The sequence below is a fragment of the Uranotaenia lowii genome, chromosome 3, assembly GCF_029784155.1.
Source record: "Uranotaenia lowii strain MFRU-FL chromosome 3, ASM2978415v1, whole genome shotgun sequence".
NCBI lineage: Eukaryota > Metazoa > Arthropoda > Insecta > Diptera > Culicidae > Uranotaenia > Uranotaenia lowii.
In genome coordinates, this window is record NC_073693.1 from 182,811,874 (window position 1) to 182,832,047 (window position 20,174).

The 20,174-nt window shown below is 35.5% G+C and overlaps 1 protein-coding gene across 1 annotated transcript in view; it reads left to right on the top strand.

Moving 5' to 3' along the window:
* Positions 1-20,174, top strand: part of LOC129752899 (regulating synaptic membrane exocytosis protein 1) — a 243,286-nt gene that overhangs the window by 95,143 nt on the left and 127,969 nt on the right. The window contains exon 11 of the mRNA XM_055748687.1: positions 12,189-12,247. Coding sequence (XP_055604662.1) covers positions 12,189-12,247 — 59 coding nt within the window. The remainder of the gene's footprint in view (positions 1-12,188; positions 12,248-20,174) is intronic.

Here is a 20,174-nt window from a genome sequence, read left to right on the forward strand (position 1 = left end):
CGAATTGAAAGTGAAAAAACTACTTTTTCTCTTTGTATGCAAGGCCGTGCGAACAGGGGGGGGGGTCTTTAGGGGTTAAACCCCCCCCCTCATGAAATTTTTTTCCAAGTAAAATTTCCACCGTAGTAACGGAAGATAAGTTGATTTTAAAACGTATTTGAAACTAAGGCCGCGTTTTCATAAAACTCACTATTCATGTAAACGTATTGATGCGTTCATCTTTAAAATTTTATACGTAATCTAATTTTATACTCATAGAAGTTTTAAAACACTATATTCAATGATTTTAAAAATCATAATTTAAGTGCATTTATTGCACTCATCAATAGAAAAAGCCCTTAGTTGTAGACTTTTGATGTCTGTATAACAGTTGAAGGCTCTGCCGGAGCTTTCAAATGAGCTGTCAAATCTGGCAAACAATATGCTTCTCTTTTCACCATTGGTGAATTTAGGCTATGGAGACAAAGAGCGACAAAAGCTCTAACTGCTCGATTTTTCGACTGTTATAATGCGTGCAACATTTCATTTATGCACGCATCAATAAGAAATTTTGTGAAAATGAGGCCTAAGTGTTAACAAGCAAGTCAGACATTTGTTTCGCCTCCGGTGGAAATTTGACATAAAGCACCTTTGGCTTGAGGCATTTCGATCTACGACAATATTTGCTGTTCACGAATTGAAACTAACTTTGATTGTAGATTTAAATTTTCAGTTCAATCAACCTTTTGTATTGAAACTCAAAACTTGATATAAACAAACTCTACCTTGTCTTTTAAATGGGTTTTTATTAAGAAGTGTAACTAAATAATAACAGAGTTTGAAACGAACCAGTTTTTTATTTAAAACCCGATTTAATACACTTATCAGTGGATTGGAGGCTTTCTTACAGAGTATCAATTATCTTATTTCCTTATTTCTGAATTATTTATTATTAATCTATAAAAAAGATTATGATTAAAGAAAACCGATAGCAAAAACTACTAAACTCAATATAAAAAAAAAGTGGCCAGTACGTTTTTTTGGGGGTTAAGCGAACTGATATTCAACGAGTTCATTTACTATCCAAATATTTCAATCTGTTCAAGTTTTCGAGCCCCATTTCTCGACGCTCACCAGTGGTCAAGAGGCTAGCCTCATAAACTCTCATGCTAGATGGCGTGGGATCGGTTCTCTGCTGTTTAATGAACTTTTTGTCAAATTTTCGATCGCCTCCGTAATTAATTTAGCGATTGTTGGCTATTGCTGCTGAGCAAATGGCTACATTTTTTGGAGCCGACATAAGCATGACATTTACTATGGAATAGACAAATTTTAAACAATTTTGTTTTTTTTTTTGGTTTTGAGATATGACCTACAGGAAAAAAAAATCCAATTTTTTGATACTAAATTCATCAAAATCGTGAAACCTATATAGAATAGAAGTTAATGTGGTTAGAACTTTTTAAATGGAACATACAAATTCACGGACATCATCGTAACTTGTCGAGCTGAGTTGATTGGTATATATAAAGTGGGGTCTTGGACCCTTAATAAATGATATCCCCGACTGACCGTTCGCTAGGCCTTTCTGTAAGAAAGCCAAAAAGATGGCCAGTACGTTTTTTGGGGGATAAGCGAACTGATATCCAAAGAGTTCATTTTATGAATGGAAAAACTGGTATTCAAACAGTCAAATTCTATTTAAAATTAAAGAATTGATGTGGCATCGTGGTAGTGCTCTTGATTCTCACGCAGATGATCGCATATTTGAATCTTGCTATTTTTTTTGTTTTTTTTTTACAACTGGATAAATGTAACAATTACATAATTGGTGGCGGTGACGCCAAGGCAGTATGATACATTTTTAGAGCTCATATATGTAGTAGAAATAATTGGGCCAGTGGTAGCCAGAATATTACATCAATATACCTGGATTAATATATGATTCAAAATTCTGAATCAAAAACATTCATCTGTTTCCAAACAAAAAAAATCTGAATTCGATATCTTTGTCTGAATCAGAATTTTGAATCAATGTTTTACAAATGCTTAAAATATGTGCTCTATATTTAAAAATCCAATTATACAAAAATGTATATGACACACACGTCAAATGTTCTGTCCACTTTTCAAAATATTTGAACTGTGTATTATGACTAAAATCTTAAATTAAAAAAATTATATGTGCAAACAATAGCTTTAAACTTTGCCTTTCTATTGCAAACAAAAGATTTTTCTGAATATTTTATAGCTGATTTGCATTTTCTTTCCTAATTATATATTTTCCGATGTTTTATTTTTCGATTTCGAGTAAAATTAATTTTTGTAGCTGAATATTGTTTGATAATCAGATATATTTCAGTCAATACGTTACAAAGTTCCCAAAACTATAAATTTGATTCAGAGAAAAGAACCACGATTTTTAGAAATGAGTGAATAATTTACACTCTTGAGATTATTAGGCTTTAAGGAAGCGTTCATTAAAAAAGTGATGATAAAAAATTAAGATTTCATAAATTTTGCATACCAGAGGAAAAAAAAATTGGATGCGTTCGAAAAAAATTACCTACCTTCAAACTTCCAATAGTGGCAGACGTGAGTAAAATTTTGTTCTTTTTGTAGAAGAAAAAATATTGTGAATTTAAACTATCCAAATAATTGATCTACATCAGTGGCTAAAGAATGAAAAGAACCGAGTTCTTAATCTGAATTGGGGTTCTGAATGTGAATCTGATTTTAGAATGTTGATATCAATTTCGAACAGAAATTCAAATCTTAGCTAAGAGTCTAGTTAAACTGAATTTAATCTTATATCATATCGGAATTTATCATCTCTATTCTAATCTGAATTTTGAATGCGAACGCAGAATACAAATCTGGATTCCAATCTGAATTCGGAGTGTAAATCCTACATCTGAACTCTGAATATTTTTTTCCAAAAACTTAAATAAATTAGAATTTACATTCAGAATTTGCCTACATCCATCTTAATCTGAATCCTGGAACTGAAATCTGAATTTTAATCGTTTTAGGAGTTCAGATTTGTTGAGAGTGTAACTCCCCTCATTGACTGATCACACTTTATTTTTGTTGGAAGGTTTCTTTATGCAGTGGAAAGGAAACGCGTCTATTCTATCTCAGAATATCTATAAGACTGTAATTTATTCATAGCTCATACATGTGTAAGTGTATTAGATCAGGTCATTAAAACACTGAAGTAAAATACGGTTTGCTTCTCACGTTGTCAGCACGGTTGTGCTAACACTCCTCCTCAACGTTAGAAGTGGCTTGAACACCGATCGCCTCACGATGTCGTTTGAGCTTGACTCGATCCAGCGGCTTCGTCATTAGGTCAGCTTCCATTTGTTCCGTCGGTAAATAACGGAGATCGATGATACCACGTTGACGCAGGTCCTTCGTAAAAGCGTACTTGGTATCGATGTGTTTGGAGCGTTTCTCGATCCGCTCCGAAAAGACCAACTTAATGCAGGACTGGTTTTCCTCCCACACGACAACAGGATTCGGATTTCTTTGACCAAGGTCTTCGAGTAACTTCTTCATCCAGAGCAACTCCTGACACCCGTCTGCCAAGGCTACGAACTCAGCCTCGGTGGACGACAATGCTACGCAGTCTTGCTTACGCGTAAACCAGCTAACTAGACCTCCTCCGAATTTGATGAGCAACCCAGAGTTCGACTTGCGATCGCTCTCGTTTCCTGCCCAATCCGCGTCAACGAAGCATTCCAGATCCTGATCTGAATTTCCAAGGTGGAGCCGGAAGTCAATTGTGCCCTTCAGATACTTTAGAACACGCTTGGCCTCCGTCCAATCACGTTCTGTCGGGCTCGACACCTTTCTGCACAGCAGCGACATGGCAACACAAATATCCGGTCGAGTAGTAACGGAAACGTACAACAAACTACCGACCAGCGAACGATAGGTAGTGTTTGATGGCAAGGACAACTCCTCCTTTTGTTTTACGTATCCGGTATCGATTGGGATTTTAGATGGTTTTGAATTTTCATGTCCGTAGCGGGAAAGAAGTTTTTCATCGTAGCACTTTTGATTCATAGTGTAACGACCTTCGATGTATTCAATATGAATTCCCAGAAATTTACTTAAATTGCCCAGGCTAGACAACTTGAAGTGGGCCTCCAAGGCTACAAGGACACTATTAAATTCTTCCTCAGAGTTACAAAAAACAACTATGTCATCTACGTAAATCACGATGAAGCACCGACCATGTTTACTTTCTTTCACGTAGAGACAAGTATCGGCTTTGCCTGGCGAAAATCCCATTTTCTTGAAGATACCATCTATTTTGCCATTCCACATCCTTGCTGACTGCTTAAGCTCATAGATGCTTCTTTTCAATCGGCACACAAGATCGTTACCAGACTCGAAACCCGGTGGCTGCATCATGAATATATCCTCCTGCAAATCGGCGTAAAGATAGGCACACTTTATATCCAGATGCTTCACGATCATGTTGTCGCGGCTGGCAATGGTTAATAGGGTACGAAAAGTGGCTTGTTTGGTCACGGGTGCAAATACCTCATCGTAATCCGTACCAAAACGCTGCGAAAAACCTTGTGCGACCAACCTCGCCTTGTATCGCACGACACGGCCATTTTCGTCCTCCTTCTTTTTAACGTCCACTTACACCCGACAGGCTTTCTTCCGGGTGGCAGCTTGACTAGTTCCCAGGTTTCGTTCGCTGTTAGAGAACAGATCTCCTCCTGCATCGCGACTTTCCAAGCCTCCTGGTCCGGGCTCGAAATCGCTTCCTTGTAGGAGAGTGGTTCCTTGGTACTATGGACGATCATTCCACCCACATCCTGGAAACGTGTCGGAGGGATACCTTTTGTGGCACGTTTGGATCTTCTTAACTGCTTTTCACTATCGCCGTTATCATCTATATCACTGATACCTTGTACTGGTTCGTCATCACTGAAGCCATTAAGATCCGATTCTTCGGACAGGGCTGAACGGTACGCTTCTTCATCTTCACTGTTACTTTGGTCATCATTCGGACCAGTATTGCACTCATCGTTTATTTGTTTTTTCATTGGCACTTTTTTAATCACTGAATCGTACAACACTTCCTGCTCCATATCTTCGGCGGGTTTCTCCATCGGTGGATCAGCTTCGGTTGTCGGTTCTACAAACCGGACGTCGCGGCTAACGGTGATCTTCTTGGTGGTCTTATCGAGAAATCTGTAAGCCTTGTGCTCAAGAGAATACCCCACAAAGGTAAGTTTCTTCGCCGTTGCCCCGAGCTTCTTACGTTTCTCCTTTGGCACATACACCCACGCACTGCTGCCGAACACTCTGAGACTTTCTACGTTCGGTTTAGTGCCGTGCCACAACTCGTACGGCGACAATTTCACGGATTTCGTTGTTAGGATATTCTGCAAGTACACAGCAGTGTTCAATGCTTCGGCCCAATAACACTGCGGCAAATTAGCATCGAAAAGTAAACACCGGATCATTTCTACTAAATAGCGGTTTTTGCGCTCCGCAACACCGTTTTGCTGTGGACTGTAGCCGGCCGTAAACTGCACCTGAATTCCCTCTCGCTTATAAAAATCACGAAGCCTGGTACAAGAATATTCGCCCCCTTGATCCGAACGAATAATCTTGGGTTTGAGACCGAAAACATTCTTCGCCATAGCAATGAACTCCTCGATTTTGGCGGGCACTTCGGTTTGAGCAAAAACACCACACAATAACGAGAGCAATCATCAATCATCGTTAGGAAATAACGATAGCCACTCACTGATGGCACATCGACAGGCCCACACACGTCTGTGTGTATTAAATCCATGGTCGCACTAGTAGTGGATAATGATTGTTTCGGGAAAGGAATTCGCACACTTTTAGCTTTTAAGCAACACTCACACTGCTCGTCCACACCGCAGTCAAAGATTTTCATTCCGTTCACCAGCTTTTCTTTTTCCATCCGCCGAATCACAGCCAGATCCCTGTGGCCGAATCGCTTATGCCAGACATGTTGGCAATCCTTGTTGTGATGGCTATTCGTGGCCAATGCCACCACTGTGGGCTGGATCAGCTGGTAAAGCCCTTGCTTCAGCTTCGCTACCGCTACCGTCGTCTCACCAAACATTATACGGCATCCACGATCGTCGAACAACACTTTTGCGCCTTCTTGTGTTAGCGCAGGCACTGACAGCAAGTTCATGGCAAGGTCCGGAGTGTAGAGAGCGACACTTATGTTCATTTTTCTTGATTGTCCAGACTCATCACAACATTCAATCACTCCACACCCCTGGCCTTCCACTTTAGCCAATTTCCCATCGGCGAGTTTAACACTACTAACATCACTTTTTGTCAGTTCACTAAAAAAGCTCCGGTCGGAGACTGTATGACGGGTTGCACCAGAGTCTACAACCCACTGCAGCATACTTGAGTTCTCACGCACACTCGTGGCGAACGCAAACGAAACACTTTCGTCTTTCTTTTTGGGTTGTTTCCCTCTTGATTTAATATCACTTTTCGAACCCCGATTCCTTTGCGGGCACTCAAACTTGTTGTGGTTTGCTTGTCCACATTCAAAACACAAGAGTGGCTTCTTCTTATTGTTCAGACGACCACTACTGACGCCAACTTTAAGCGCACATCCGCTCCCGGGAGCGTTTTCACGTTTTGCTACCTCGTCTAGTAGCTTTCTTTTCACTAGTTCCAGGGTCAAATCTGCATCTGACCGGCTCACATACCTGCTTCAGCAGAGACACTTTTGAGGTTAGGGTATCTTTCTGATGGTGGTTCCGGAGTGAATCCCACGCCTCTTTTGCCGTCACAGATGATCGAATCAGGCCATGCTGATTATCTTCAATGAGCAGGCAGATCGTAGCTCTAGCCTTTGCATCAAGGGCCTCCCAAGCAGCATCTGATTCCTCCTCGGCTTTCACTCCCGGAACGACACACCTCCAAAGTTCTTCCCGGATCAAGAGAAGTTCCACTTTGAACCGCAAACTCGAATAGTTGAGGTTATTCAACTTTTGAAGGCTAAAGCGATTGCCTTCCATCGCTAACGCGGGAAACGTAGTCGCGGACACGAAAAATTATAACGAATCGGTCTCGAAATTACATTTAAAACGTAAAACGTATTAAAATCGCGTTTCCACGTGCAGGCTCATAACCTGTTGGAAGGTTTCTTTATGCAGTGGAAAGGAAACGCGTCTATTCTATCTCAGAATATCTATAAGACTGTAATTTATTCATAGCTCATACATGTGTAAGTGTATTAGATCATGTCATTAAAACACTGAAGTAAAATACGGTTTGCTTCTCACGTTGTCAGCACGGTTGTGCTAACAATTTTATCTGGCAACCATGCTTTTGCATTGTATTCGTTTTGTTTCCTTATATTGTCGCTGAATCCCCAAACCGGAGTTATCGTCAATGAGCGCTGGCAACATTAACTGGCGACACTCACTGGCGACAAGTCAGTTTGTTATTATCAGGGCGTGTACAGCTTCGGGTATGTTCTTATACCAAAACGCAGAAAAAGATTTTTTATTTATAAGGAAAGTGCCGCAAAAACAAAAGATTTTTTTTCTTTGGTTAAAAAAATCCTTTGGTTCAAATGCATTTTCCTTTGTTTCAAAGATTTTTTTCTTTTGAAAAATCTTTGATTCAAAATATTAATGCTTTGATATAAAAACCAGTTTCATTTGACTCAAAGTTATTATCTTTGCTCAAAGGTAATTTAGATATAGATTTAAAAGCATTTATTCATTGAACCATTTTCCATGTATTCCAATTGGTAGATTTTTACCCTGTTGTTTCGAAGTTCCTATTAGGAGTTTGAATAATAGAAAGATACAATTTTAATTCTTAAATTCGTTTTTATTCACAAACACATAAAACACTGGTTCACTATTACCGAGTAGGGTCCTTGATATCGTTGACAGAGTTTCGCATTTTCCGTGGGCCGGTCAATAAACTTCCGAAAGCCACTTCAGCTGCTGGCTGGTCCGACTGGTGATTGCCGTTGAAGATTGGGCCGAAAGAATACGACCGCGGGATTTGGGAAGGTACTTTGCGCAGCTTTCACCATGTTCGAGAGACTTGGAAATCTATCCGTCGGCCGTAGTCCTGTAGCGTTTAGAAAATCTTAAATTCACTTAAATATTCACTATTTATTAATTTACACTTACCATTTTGCATCCTGAATCCTCCTTATTTATTGCTTACTCCGATTCACTGGTTTGATTTTTAAAACGAGCGGCCGAACTTTATTAGATTTTTCGGTTTTCTGTTCTTCTTGCAAGTCAATCCAAAATATCTTCTAGGTTTGAAGTTTTTGTTTCAAAAAATTATTCTTTTTCGTTTAAAACATTGTTCTTTGGTTGAAAGAAAATTTACTTTATTTCTAAAGAAATATGCAATTGAACAAATTTCTTTTAAATCAAAGAATTTGTTTGAAATCAAAGTCCAAAATTATTCAATTCAAAAAATTTATTCTTTCTTTCAAAAATTATTCTTTTGAATCAAAACTATAATTCATTGATTCAAAGAAAACAGGAGTTGGATTCAAAAAAATGAATGTTTTGAATCAAAGTCAGATTTAACACAGATAAATTTAATTCGTTCCAAAATTCAAGTTTACTCTGCGTGAATACACGGAATCGTTCATCTTGTGGCAATCGTAATCGTAGGCATGGTAGGCGAACAATTCGCTGTCAAAAAGCGCTCCGTCTCCACCCCCACTAATGAGAAACTTTTGGTACTCCTTGCCTACTTTTGCTCAATATGCAACCACCCGTTGCTGTATAGGCACGCTGGTTATTACTTTACACAAGCGTTGCCAGTAATGATATTTTTATATATTTCACAACGTCGCTGGTTGGCAAGGTTGCCGATCACCAGCGCGAAAACTTCGGATTTCAACTTCAATGACAATAATACAGTGCTGTTTCTCGCAAAGCGCAAAATTGCATAGAAAAAGCTCTTATTCATGATATGATTCAATACTTAGTTCAACCTGGCTAATCTATGAATTCTGTATATGTATTGAATTCACAATCAAGAATCTGAATGACATCCAACATTTTTGCTCGCGCATGAATCAAACATGATTTTTTTTATCTTCGTTTATGTATGTACACTCAGAAATAAATAATATATCAAACAGTTATATTTTAGGTATTTTCACATATCTCCCTCTTTACGCACACGGATATTTCTCATGGTGTAATTACTGGGATATTTCTCACTGGGAAATATTTCTGCGATTAAAATTTATTCATTGAGAAATGTTGTGGAACGACATCTGGTGGTCAGAAATAAAAGTTTGAGCCGTAACGTAAAAGCAAACGCTTAAAGCAGAAATAAACAGAAAAACCAAACGAAAATCGTTTGATTTTCGTCCATGTTCTATGGTCAATGTGCATAATTGACCATAGCATAAAAACATGTACATTTCGCTGGTAATATTACTTGCTGCAATTGAGTCCATCCTTTTTAAATATGATTCAGATAAATATTTAAAGAGAATGGAATATGCATGCAGTCAAGTTGAAAGGCATTTAGCAACTGAAGAATCTAGCATGTGCTCATATCCGTTTAGTTGGGACTCAAACGCACAAAGCGTTTGTTTGAACAAAATAATATATAATTTCTCGGTTATTAAATTTTATGCATTGGATCATTACACGCCAAGAAATTATTCGGATGCATAAATTTAAATATCTGAAATAGTTATTTTTTTAATATTTCTGGATATTAATGTCAGAGAAATATCGGAGTTATTGAAATATAATAATTTTCATATTTTTTTCATTTCTGAGTGTATGTATGTAGGAAATCCACCATGGGTGCACGGATTCACCGCAGTTTTATCAAAGTATGTGTTCAGACGCATTTTTAAATAATACTCATAGAACAACAAATTTGCAATGTATACACAATACCCGACACCATGGTTTCGTATGAGCTGTTATGGTATGAATGTAAGGCGTGTCAATGAAAGCGTGTTTCTGTGGATGAACCACAGATAACAGATAGCGAGCCCCGAACAAAAATGTGTTGAAAACGTGTGTGAGAATACCAACCTAAGTTTCAAACCAATTCGTAAGTGGACCAACATCCATAAGATGTCACTACCAGTACAAAACTTTTTTTTTCATTTTTTCGAGACGCTTAGAAATGAATACTCATCGCGTATCTTAAAAGGGTGCTAGTGCAATATATGACAGTAACACATTTTTTTATGTAATAAATTTAAAAACATCATGATTTAAAAAAATTCAAATCATATTCCAATCACACTTAAATCGCTGTCATATGCCTTGTTGTATCAATATTGGCGCTGAATTGAAAATTGAATTCCAAGTTTTGGAGTATGGGCTGGGATTTTACTATCGGTAAATAGTTTTCTAGAACAGAAAATGTGAACATAAATGTTCAGAATGGGGGTAGGCTTAATAGCGGCACGTTATCCAAACATACGGGAAAATTGTGCCGAACATCCCGGTTGATGTTCAAGTGAATTTCAAGTGAGCGGCGAAGTGAAATTTAAGTTAGCAGCAAAGTGAATTTTTGAATGTATGTTCAGGTCGTTTAAATCTTTTAGTAAAGAGAATTTCCAGGTGGAATTTCGGCATTTTAATAAACAATTAACTTTGTGATTCAATTCAATTTATTATTGAAATTAAAAATGGAAAAATATCAGTTTCTTGCAACTAATTTATTGGGTCCAAATAAATGTTCCGACTTGAAAAACCCCATCAGTTTTCCACTCAAACAGGAAAGTTTTGTTGTTGTTTTCTGTAAATAATAATAAACAAATTTAATATTTTTTAAGTATTCACTTGATTTTATACTTACTTTTATTTTTGTTGAGCTTGAAAATTCCCAAAAAACATAATTGGATATTGTCTTCAGGACTTGATGGCTTGAAAAAGTAGAAATAAAAGAAAAATATAATTTTATATTTTGGTTACGGTTTATTCATCACAATTTACCTTTTATAACAAACAACCATCATGGCAATACTTTCATCGAGCTCTGGAATTGTTTTCATACTAATAAATAGCTTCTTTTCTGCGTCTACTAGCGCAAACACAACTCGTTTGAGTTTCCCTTCCAAGCCACAATAACTGCATTCAATCCCAACATTGTTGACATGCGCTATTCGTAGATTCATTTGAATTTTAAGTGATCGGTCAAGTGAGCGGAAAAGAAAGTGGACGTCCAGTTGAATTCAAGAGCCAGTCACTTAAAACTCAAGTGATGATTAAGTGAATATTGACTCGCTCACTTTAAATTTAAGTGAGGGGTAAGTGAAATGTACATTAGTCACTTGAAATGAAGAAATTCACTGAACTCTTACTTTTAAGTGAATCTTCAAGTGTATTTTAAGTGTGATTTAGGGTTCAGTGTGTATATACCTGGCCAGTTGGCAGATGATTGAAAGTTCCAATTTACTCATTTATGTCAAATAAAAACATCTTACCCATCGGCAGATATTTGGACATGAACCCAAAATCTATTGCCGATACTGGAATCCATACACAGTACGTCAATTGTTTCAGTTGGCTCGGCGCTTCATATTCTGAACAATTTTTAACTTCACCAAAAAGGCTTCCGATTTTCTCAGGAATCATTATAATTTTTCTTTCTTACCTTTTCTTCACTTTTTCCCAATCAAATACGCGATTTTTTTCACTACTCACCAAATACACATACTCATACAACAACGCGCTTTTCTATGTTTTATTTTGATCATTTTTTCCCCTCCCTCGCACATTGTAAATTATCACACCCTGTGATCTTCATTTGATCGCAAATTAGAATTCTAGCTCTCCTGAATCCTTAAAAACTCGTCAGATTATTTTAGACGCTCTTCATTCACATAAGCCCAATTTAATTATCCAGGCTAATAAACAAAGAAAAACACTGAATACAAAATACTTTTCCAGTACGAATATTTTTGTTGGAAAATCACGTCAATTGACAACGTATCTACAAATGTCTCTCCAAAACCCGATCTTACCCGTTTACCCGTACAATTGCCTCAAAAATGTCGCGAAAACTGGTGCTGCTTTATGAGAACGACGCTTTTTCGTTGCATGATTATCCGAAATTAAATTACAACCCGGGAGAATATTCGACATCTACTAGAGTTTTAATCGTAAATTGCCGATGCCACTAAACTCATAATGTTTTCTTTTTCATTTCAGAAAACGATACTGATAAATCACCTTCATCGCCTACAAGACGCAAGCTCCCTAAAACACCGGTATTAAAAATCATTTTTTAATTATTATTATCGTTAAAAACAATAAGTTAGCATTTTTTTTAAACCCTTCATTAAATCGTTAATTAGAAGAAAAGACAATAATCATTACATTAACTTGAATAAGATTAACATTAATTGCTGCAACAATTTCATTAAGTATTACTTATACATAATTGAAAAGCTTCGGATCGACGGGGTGCGAGCGACGAAGATTCTCAAAAAACATGCGTTACAATTGTTTGAAATTGATTCAAACGAATTCACTATAAGTATAATAATGATCTGAGAAACATAGTTTTGATGAAAGAAACACGAAACAAAATAGTTAACATAACGTTGCCAGAATTTTTTCAGCACGAACCTGGGCTATTTTATTCAAAAACCTGCCAAAATCCGAGCTATGATTTCGAAATTCTCGACCAAATATCCGGGCAGATTTGTTCAAAACCCAAGAATTACTCAACAAAATTCGAGAAAAAAAACTTGAAAAATTTTTTTTCATCAAAACTTATCAGCAGATTTGAAATCGTATTTAAATCTTCCATAAAACATTTCATAATTATTTTTATAAAATTTGCTCAAAAAAATTCGTTTCGGACGAATAAAAAACAAAAATACAACACAATTTGTTTTTTTTTGTTCGATTTGGCAAATATGGTGAATAAATTCGGGCTAAATCCGGGCAAGCGGGCCAGACCGGACGTTTCCCAAATTTTGTATTAAAAATTCGGGCAAACCCGGATAAAATCGGACAATCTGGCAAGCCTCAGTTAAGAAGTGTTTTTGAAATATTTAACTTTCACTTCTTTGATTCTAAAGAGATAAAGTCTACGTATTTTTTACTAAAGAATCGTTAGTGATGTTTTTTGAGCTATTTTTTTTATCTCATTCTTAATTTCAATTTAAATTCTCCGGGTCAAGTGCAAACAGATTTTACCATAGTTGAACTTTTATAAGTCTTAAGCGGGCCATAGACTACACAACATTTGAAGAAAATTTCGATGAAATTCTATCGCTGTGAATACGATTTGCATTCGTGTATGGCACTGTTTGAATGATCGCGCAAACGGTTTGCCTAAAATCGGTTGGGATCGAAATATTTTGTACAAACGACCCTCTGTGGCATGGTGTATGGTGCTGTTTGTACAAGATTCAGGCCATTTAATCAGCCCTAGCCGGGGTGGTGGTGGTTTTCTGTCGTTGCTGTTGCTGTTTTCGCCAGCAATCGTTTGTGTTTGTGTCGCGCGAAATTTGTTTGTATCGTGTGTGGGCGAGCATATATCAAACAATCTTCATGGAATAATCGAATTTGCACACGCCATTTGTGTAGTTTATGGCCCGCTTTAGAAAAATATGTAAATCTTTAATACAAATCAATTTTTGTTTGTTGCATAACTAAATCAGTTCTTAACAAACTCTTGTAGAAAGTAAAATATGCAAAAATGTTGACATTTGTCCCGTTTATTTAGGAAGTGAAAACACAATGCTTTTTCTGAACTTATTCATTGATAAATCTGCATTAATTAAAGTTTGATACTACACTTTTATTGAATGCTGTTTTTCATTTACAAAGACATTTAACAATGTTGAATATCCACTTCAGATTTAATACACGGGATACACCTTTCTGACCTTCTCACACAAGAAATTCTTCAAAGGTAGATGATTCATGGCTAAACGGCGCGTTAGAACTTGTTCCACAATGTGAAATGACAGGAGTTAACATTATTTTCAATTTCAACACTTTCAGGTCATAATAATTTATCAAAAAAAACCTTAACTGGAATATCAATTAAAAAAAGCGGATCAAAAGTATTTTTATGTAGCCAAAATATGTAAAACATAAACACAATTTTCATGTTAAGTACGTACTTGAATTGTTTGTAAACAAACAATCAGTTCATTTTCATCGGATTTTGTTGTTGTTCTAAAAATTTATAAGGCGCTTGATACATCTTGAAGTACATGTTCAAAAAATGTTTTCGATCCTTTTCTGTTGAAAACCTCTTATTTTTTTTTACTGTTTGCAATATGAATCAAAACCTACCTTTTAAGCGTATTGGATTTTACAACTTTGTGAAAATTGTGAAACTTTGTGAAAAGTCATACCATTATATCATATGCTTTAGTATTCAATTCATATTTTTTAGACAACAATTGCTGTTTTAATTAACACGCAATCAAAATAGTTTTAATTTTTCCAATCGTTTATATGGTTTTTATTCGATCGGCAAAATTTCAATGTGGGTAAAATCTAGGCGTCATTCATTAATATGTGCTGTACAAATGAGCGCAGACACCAGATACCAGAATTTCAAATACTTAGAGCACCTGCAACGGTTCAGGTCTAAATATTGGTTTTAGGTATACCAGTTTTAGCAAAATTTTAAATTTTGAAATCGGCTAAAACACGCCCTCCCCACCGGTGTGATAGCAAATTTAAAACGGGTACACTTTTATTGCAGACACTCAATAATTGAGAAGAAAAAACTCATTTTAATTGACAAATTGCTAAGTTTTGAGTTTTACACCGTCATTATTTTACCAGGATTTCATTAACTTAAAGTCTTTTAACCTTCCAAAGTCGTTCGGGTCAATATGACCCGAAGCGCACATTCAAATCATCATAACTCTTCGAGAAAAAATCGCAAAAATTTGATTTTAAAAACCTCCCTGGGGAATCACGAAATACACAATCTGAAGTACCAGGCAACTTCCTGTGACCACCGGAAGTGCTCCCTCAAAAAAATCCGTAAATAGGCTGTTCGGGTCTATATGACCCGAGAGTTTGCGTAAGTTCCCCTGGCCGCAAATATTGACCGATTTCGATGAATTTTAATTCATTGTATAGATAATTTATTCTAGTTTCTCAATATTGAAAAATAAAGACGAAATATTTTACGAAATCACCAGTAGCTGATTCCGAATGAAAAAAGTCCCGAAAAAGAGCTCTTTTTAGAATGCCTATAACTTGAGACAGGTTCCAAATATTGCGCTGATTTTATAATATTTGGAATTGTCAAGAATAAATCTATCCATGGATGTATAAATTTTTGGTGGTCCAAAGGAAGTTTTGGCCGCTATCCCGGAACTTCCGGTAGAAAAAATTCTTACTTCAAAAAAGTCACGCAATTTTGGCTTTGCATTGCTGTATCTCGGTTACCAATGGATCGATTCTCTAAATTCAAATTTTTTTTTCATTAACTTTATTATTATTTTCGTCGAACATAGTTGGTTCCTCAAAAATCTCAGTTGTTCAGTATATGGTAATGAAACTCACATCTTTTTTGTCATTTTTCAAACTCCCCCTCGTGTCGGTGGGTTTACGCGATTTTGTTAGCGTGATTTCTCTAAAATTTGAACTCAAATTGGTCATTTTTTATATACCTAGAGATTCATTAGAATCTCCTCTTTCGATTGACATACATTTTGTGTGGAGTTTTGAAAATTTGTAGCAACGTTTTTCGAATTTACTGAAAGCTGCCAGATTTCAACCAGTTTGGTCCACGTTTTCAACAGGTTGGTGTACAAATCTCGCACCCCTCACGTAGCTGCGGGAGAAACAAATCCTGTAGCTCTCTTTTTGTCGCTCACCAAATCTACCACCCAACCCAGCAGCAGGAGGAACTGCCGTCTCGCCGCGTGGTTTGTTGATTGATTGTGCTGATGCTGATGCCTCTTTGCGTAGTAGTTAAATGTTTAGATTTTAAAATAGAGAAAGATTATTTTTCCAAATTGAAATAAGCTTCTTGAATCTTCTTAGATATTTTATCATTAGAATTCTTCAGTGATACATTTGTTTTGAATGTTATTATGATTCTTTTCTGAATTTTCTGAATTTTAGAATTCTTCAGTGATACATTTGTTTTGAATGTTATCATGATTCTTTTCTTTTATTTCAAGCAGTGTCTACTGCAGGAGACACAAAGTCTATGATTCAAGTAACAAATATTCTGAAATTTTAATCAGAAACTTAAATCAGAAATCGGAATTTGAATCGGAATCTGAAATTAGAATCTGACAGTGTTCGGCACAAAAGCGCTAATCCGCTATTCGCTAGTTAGTCCGCTAACTTTTCGTTAGCGGATTAATTTTGCCGCTAAGTTTTGAGTGATCTAGCGAATTAAAAAGTTCCGCTATTTTTTGGTTCCGCTAATTGAAGATCCCTAACTCTCATTTATTTGTATCAACTTCCCGAATTATAAGTGACAAAATAAACTTTTTGTCATTAATCAAGTTAAGGTGACATTGGGCATCATCAGCCTGATTGCTTAATTAGACTAGTTGGAGGATTGGGTACTCGAGTTAGAGAAAAGATGTAATTAGTGTCATTTCTCTCTTTTCTAGCACTTTTTTTTTTCGCAACAGAAAAAGATAACAAGAAAAGGTACTAAACAATACAAAACTATTTTTAACATCCATTCATCAACATTTGTCTTCAAATGGTTAAGATATTTACTTTTCACAATACAATTTTTAAGAAATTTTACAGATCAGTTCATATAAAAATAAGATAACATAACCATTGTAGCATTCGTTTTCAGTTCAAATAGAAATTGTATATATGTTTACGTTTGACAATGCTCCTGCAAGTTTGAAAAAGGGGAGAACAGTTTGAAGATTTTAAATTATTAGAATGTAAAATAATTCAAAAAACAACAAAAAGAAATGAATTGCACAAAAGATTGTTTGCAACGAAATTGCATACTATCTACTTTGCACAAAGCAGATAAATTGAGTAAATTTTTAACCTAAATTTAAATTAAAAAAGAGATATCTCCCATCTTTCTACATTCTGTTCTTTTGCTCTTGTAATTGTTCGAAAATTCGTTTTTTTTTCTAAATAGTAGAACACAGAGAGTTGTTGAAATTCTCATCTTTGACAGTTTTTGTTTTGCTCATATAATTGTATGAAAATTCGATCAATTTATCTAATTTTAAATGAAATACTTGAAACATTATTTATTCCCCCTTGAGGAGTTGGAAAAATCGAGAATTCGATATTTGTTCCGGCCTTTATGTTGTTCAACAGTTAGCGATTAGCGATTAGCGCTTTAAGCCTAAAGCGATAACTTTTTCGGCACATTTAGCGTATTTTATTAGCGATCGCTAACTTTGAATAAGTTAGCGATCTAATTAGTGACGCTATTTTTTCAGTTAGCGATGCTGGAATCTGGAATTTGAAATTGAATCTGAATCTGAAATCGAAATCAGAATTTGAAATCTGAATCTGAAATCTGAATCTGAAATCTGAATCTGAAATCTGAATCTGAAATCTGAATCTGAAATCTGAATCTGAAATCTGAATCTGAAATCTGAATCTGAAATCTCAATCTGAATCTGAAATCTGAATCTGAATCTGAAATCTGAATCTGAAATCTGAATCTGAAATCTGAATCTGAAATCTGAATCTGAAATCTGAATCTGAAATCTGAATCTGAAATCTGAATCTGAAATCTGAATCTGAAATCTGAATCTGAAATCTGAATCTGAAATCTGAATCTGAAATCTTAATCTGAAATCTGAATCTGAAATCTAAATCTGAAATCTGAATCTGAAATCTGAATCTGAAATCTGAATCTGAAATCTGAATCTGAAATCTGAATCTGAAATCTGAATCTGAAATCTGAATCTGAAATCTGAATCTGAAATCTGAATCTGAAATCTGAATCTGAAATCTGATTCTGAAATCTGAATCTGAAATCTGAATCTGAAATCTGAATCTGAAATCTGAAATCTGAATCTGAAATCTGAATCTGAAATCTGAATCTGAAATCTGAATCTGAAATCTGAATCTGAAATCTGAATCTGAAATCTGAATCTGAAATCTGAATCTGAAATCTGAATCTGAAATCTGAATCTGAAATCTGAATCTGAAATCTGAATCTGAAATCTGAATCTGAAATCTGAATCTGAAATCTGAATCTGAAATCTGAATCTGAAATCTGAATCTGAAATCTGAATCTGAAATCTGAATCTGAAATCTGAATCTGAAATCTGAATCTGAAATCTGAATCTGAAATCTGAATCTGAAATCTGAATCTGAAATCTGAATCTGAAATCTGAATCTGAAATCTGAATCTGAAATCTGAATCTGAAATCTGAATCTGAAATCTGAATCTGAAATCTGAATCTGAAATCTGAATCTGAAATCTGAATCTGAAATCTAAATCTGAAATCTGAATCTGAAATCTGAATCTGAAATCTGAATCTGAAATCTGAATCTGAAATCTGAATCTGAAATCTGAATCTGAAATCTGAATCTGAAATCTGAATCTGAAATCTGAATCTGAAATCTGAATCTGAAATCTGAATCTGAAATCTGAATCTGAAATCTGAATCTGAAATCTGAATCTGAAATCTGAATCTGAAATCTGAATCTGAAATCTGAATCTGAAATCTGAATCTGAAATCTGAATCTGAAATCTGAATCTGAAATCTGAATCTGAAATCTGAATCTGAAATCTGAATCTGAAATCTGAATCTGAAATCTGAATCTGAAATCTGAATCTGAAATCTGAATCTGAAATCTGAATCTGAAATCTGAATCTGAAATCTGAATCTGAATTCTGAATCTGAAATCTGAATCTGAAATCTGAATCTGAAATCTGAATCTGAAATCTGAATCTGAAATCTGAATCTGAAATCTGAATCTGAAATCTGAATCTGAAATTTGAATCTGAAATCTGAATCTGAAATTTGAATCTGAAATCTGAATCTGAGATCTGAATCTGAATCTGAAATCGGATCTTGAAATTTAAATCTGATATCTGAATCTGAAATCTGAAATCTGCAATCTGAAATCTGTAATCTGAATCTGAAATCATGGACGTAAACTTTAGAAATGTTGCCCATCCATTAAAATATTAAATCAAAAAAGATTCAAGCAATTCCTACAACAATAAAGCATTCATTTCGTTATCAGCATCAGCACAATCAATCAACAAACCACGCGAATGAACTGATCTGTAAAATTTCTTAAAAATTGTATTGTGAAAAGTAAATATCTTAACCATTTGAAGACAAATGTTGATGAATGGATGTTAAAAATAGTTTTGTATTGTTTAGTACCTTTTCTTGTTATCTTTTTCTGTTGCGAAAAAAAAGTGCTAGAAAAGAGAGAAATGACACTAATTACATCTTTTCTCTAACTCGAGTACCCAATCCTCCAACTAGTCTAATTAAGCAATCAGGCTGATGATGCCCAATGTCACCTTAACTTGATTAATGACAAAAAGTTTATTTTGTCACTTATAATTCGGGAAGTTGATACAAATAAATGAGAGTTAGCGATCTTCAATTAGCGGAACCAAAAAATAGCGGAACTTTTTAATTCGCTAGATCACTCAAAACTTAGCGGCAAAATTAATCCGCTAACGAAAAGTTAGCGGACTAACTAGCGAATAGCGGATTAGCGCTTTTGTGCCGAACACTGTCAGATTCTAATTTCAGATTCCGATTCAAATTCCGATTTCTGATTTAAGTTTCTGATTAAAATTTCAGAATATTTGTTACTTGAATCATAGACTTTGTGTCTCCTGCAGTAGACACTGCTTGAAATAAAAGAAAAAAATCATGATAACATTCAAAACAAATGTATCACTGAAGAATTCTAAAATTCAGAAAATTCAGAAAAGAATCATAATAACATTCAAAACAAATGTATCACTGAAGAATTCTAATGATAAAATATCTAAGAAGATTCAAGAAGCTTATTTCAATTTGGAAAAATAATCTTTCTCTATTTTAAAATCTAAACATTTAACTACTACGCAAAGAGGCATCAGCATCAGCACAATCAATCAACAAACCACGCGGCGAGACGGCAGTTCCTCCTGCTGCTGGGTTGGGTGGTAGATTTGGTGAGCGACAAAAAGAGAGCTACAGGATTTGTTTCTCCCGCAGCTACGTGAGGGGTGCGAGATTT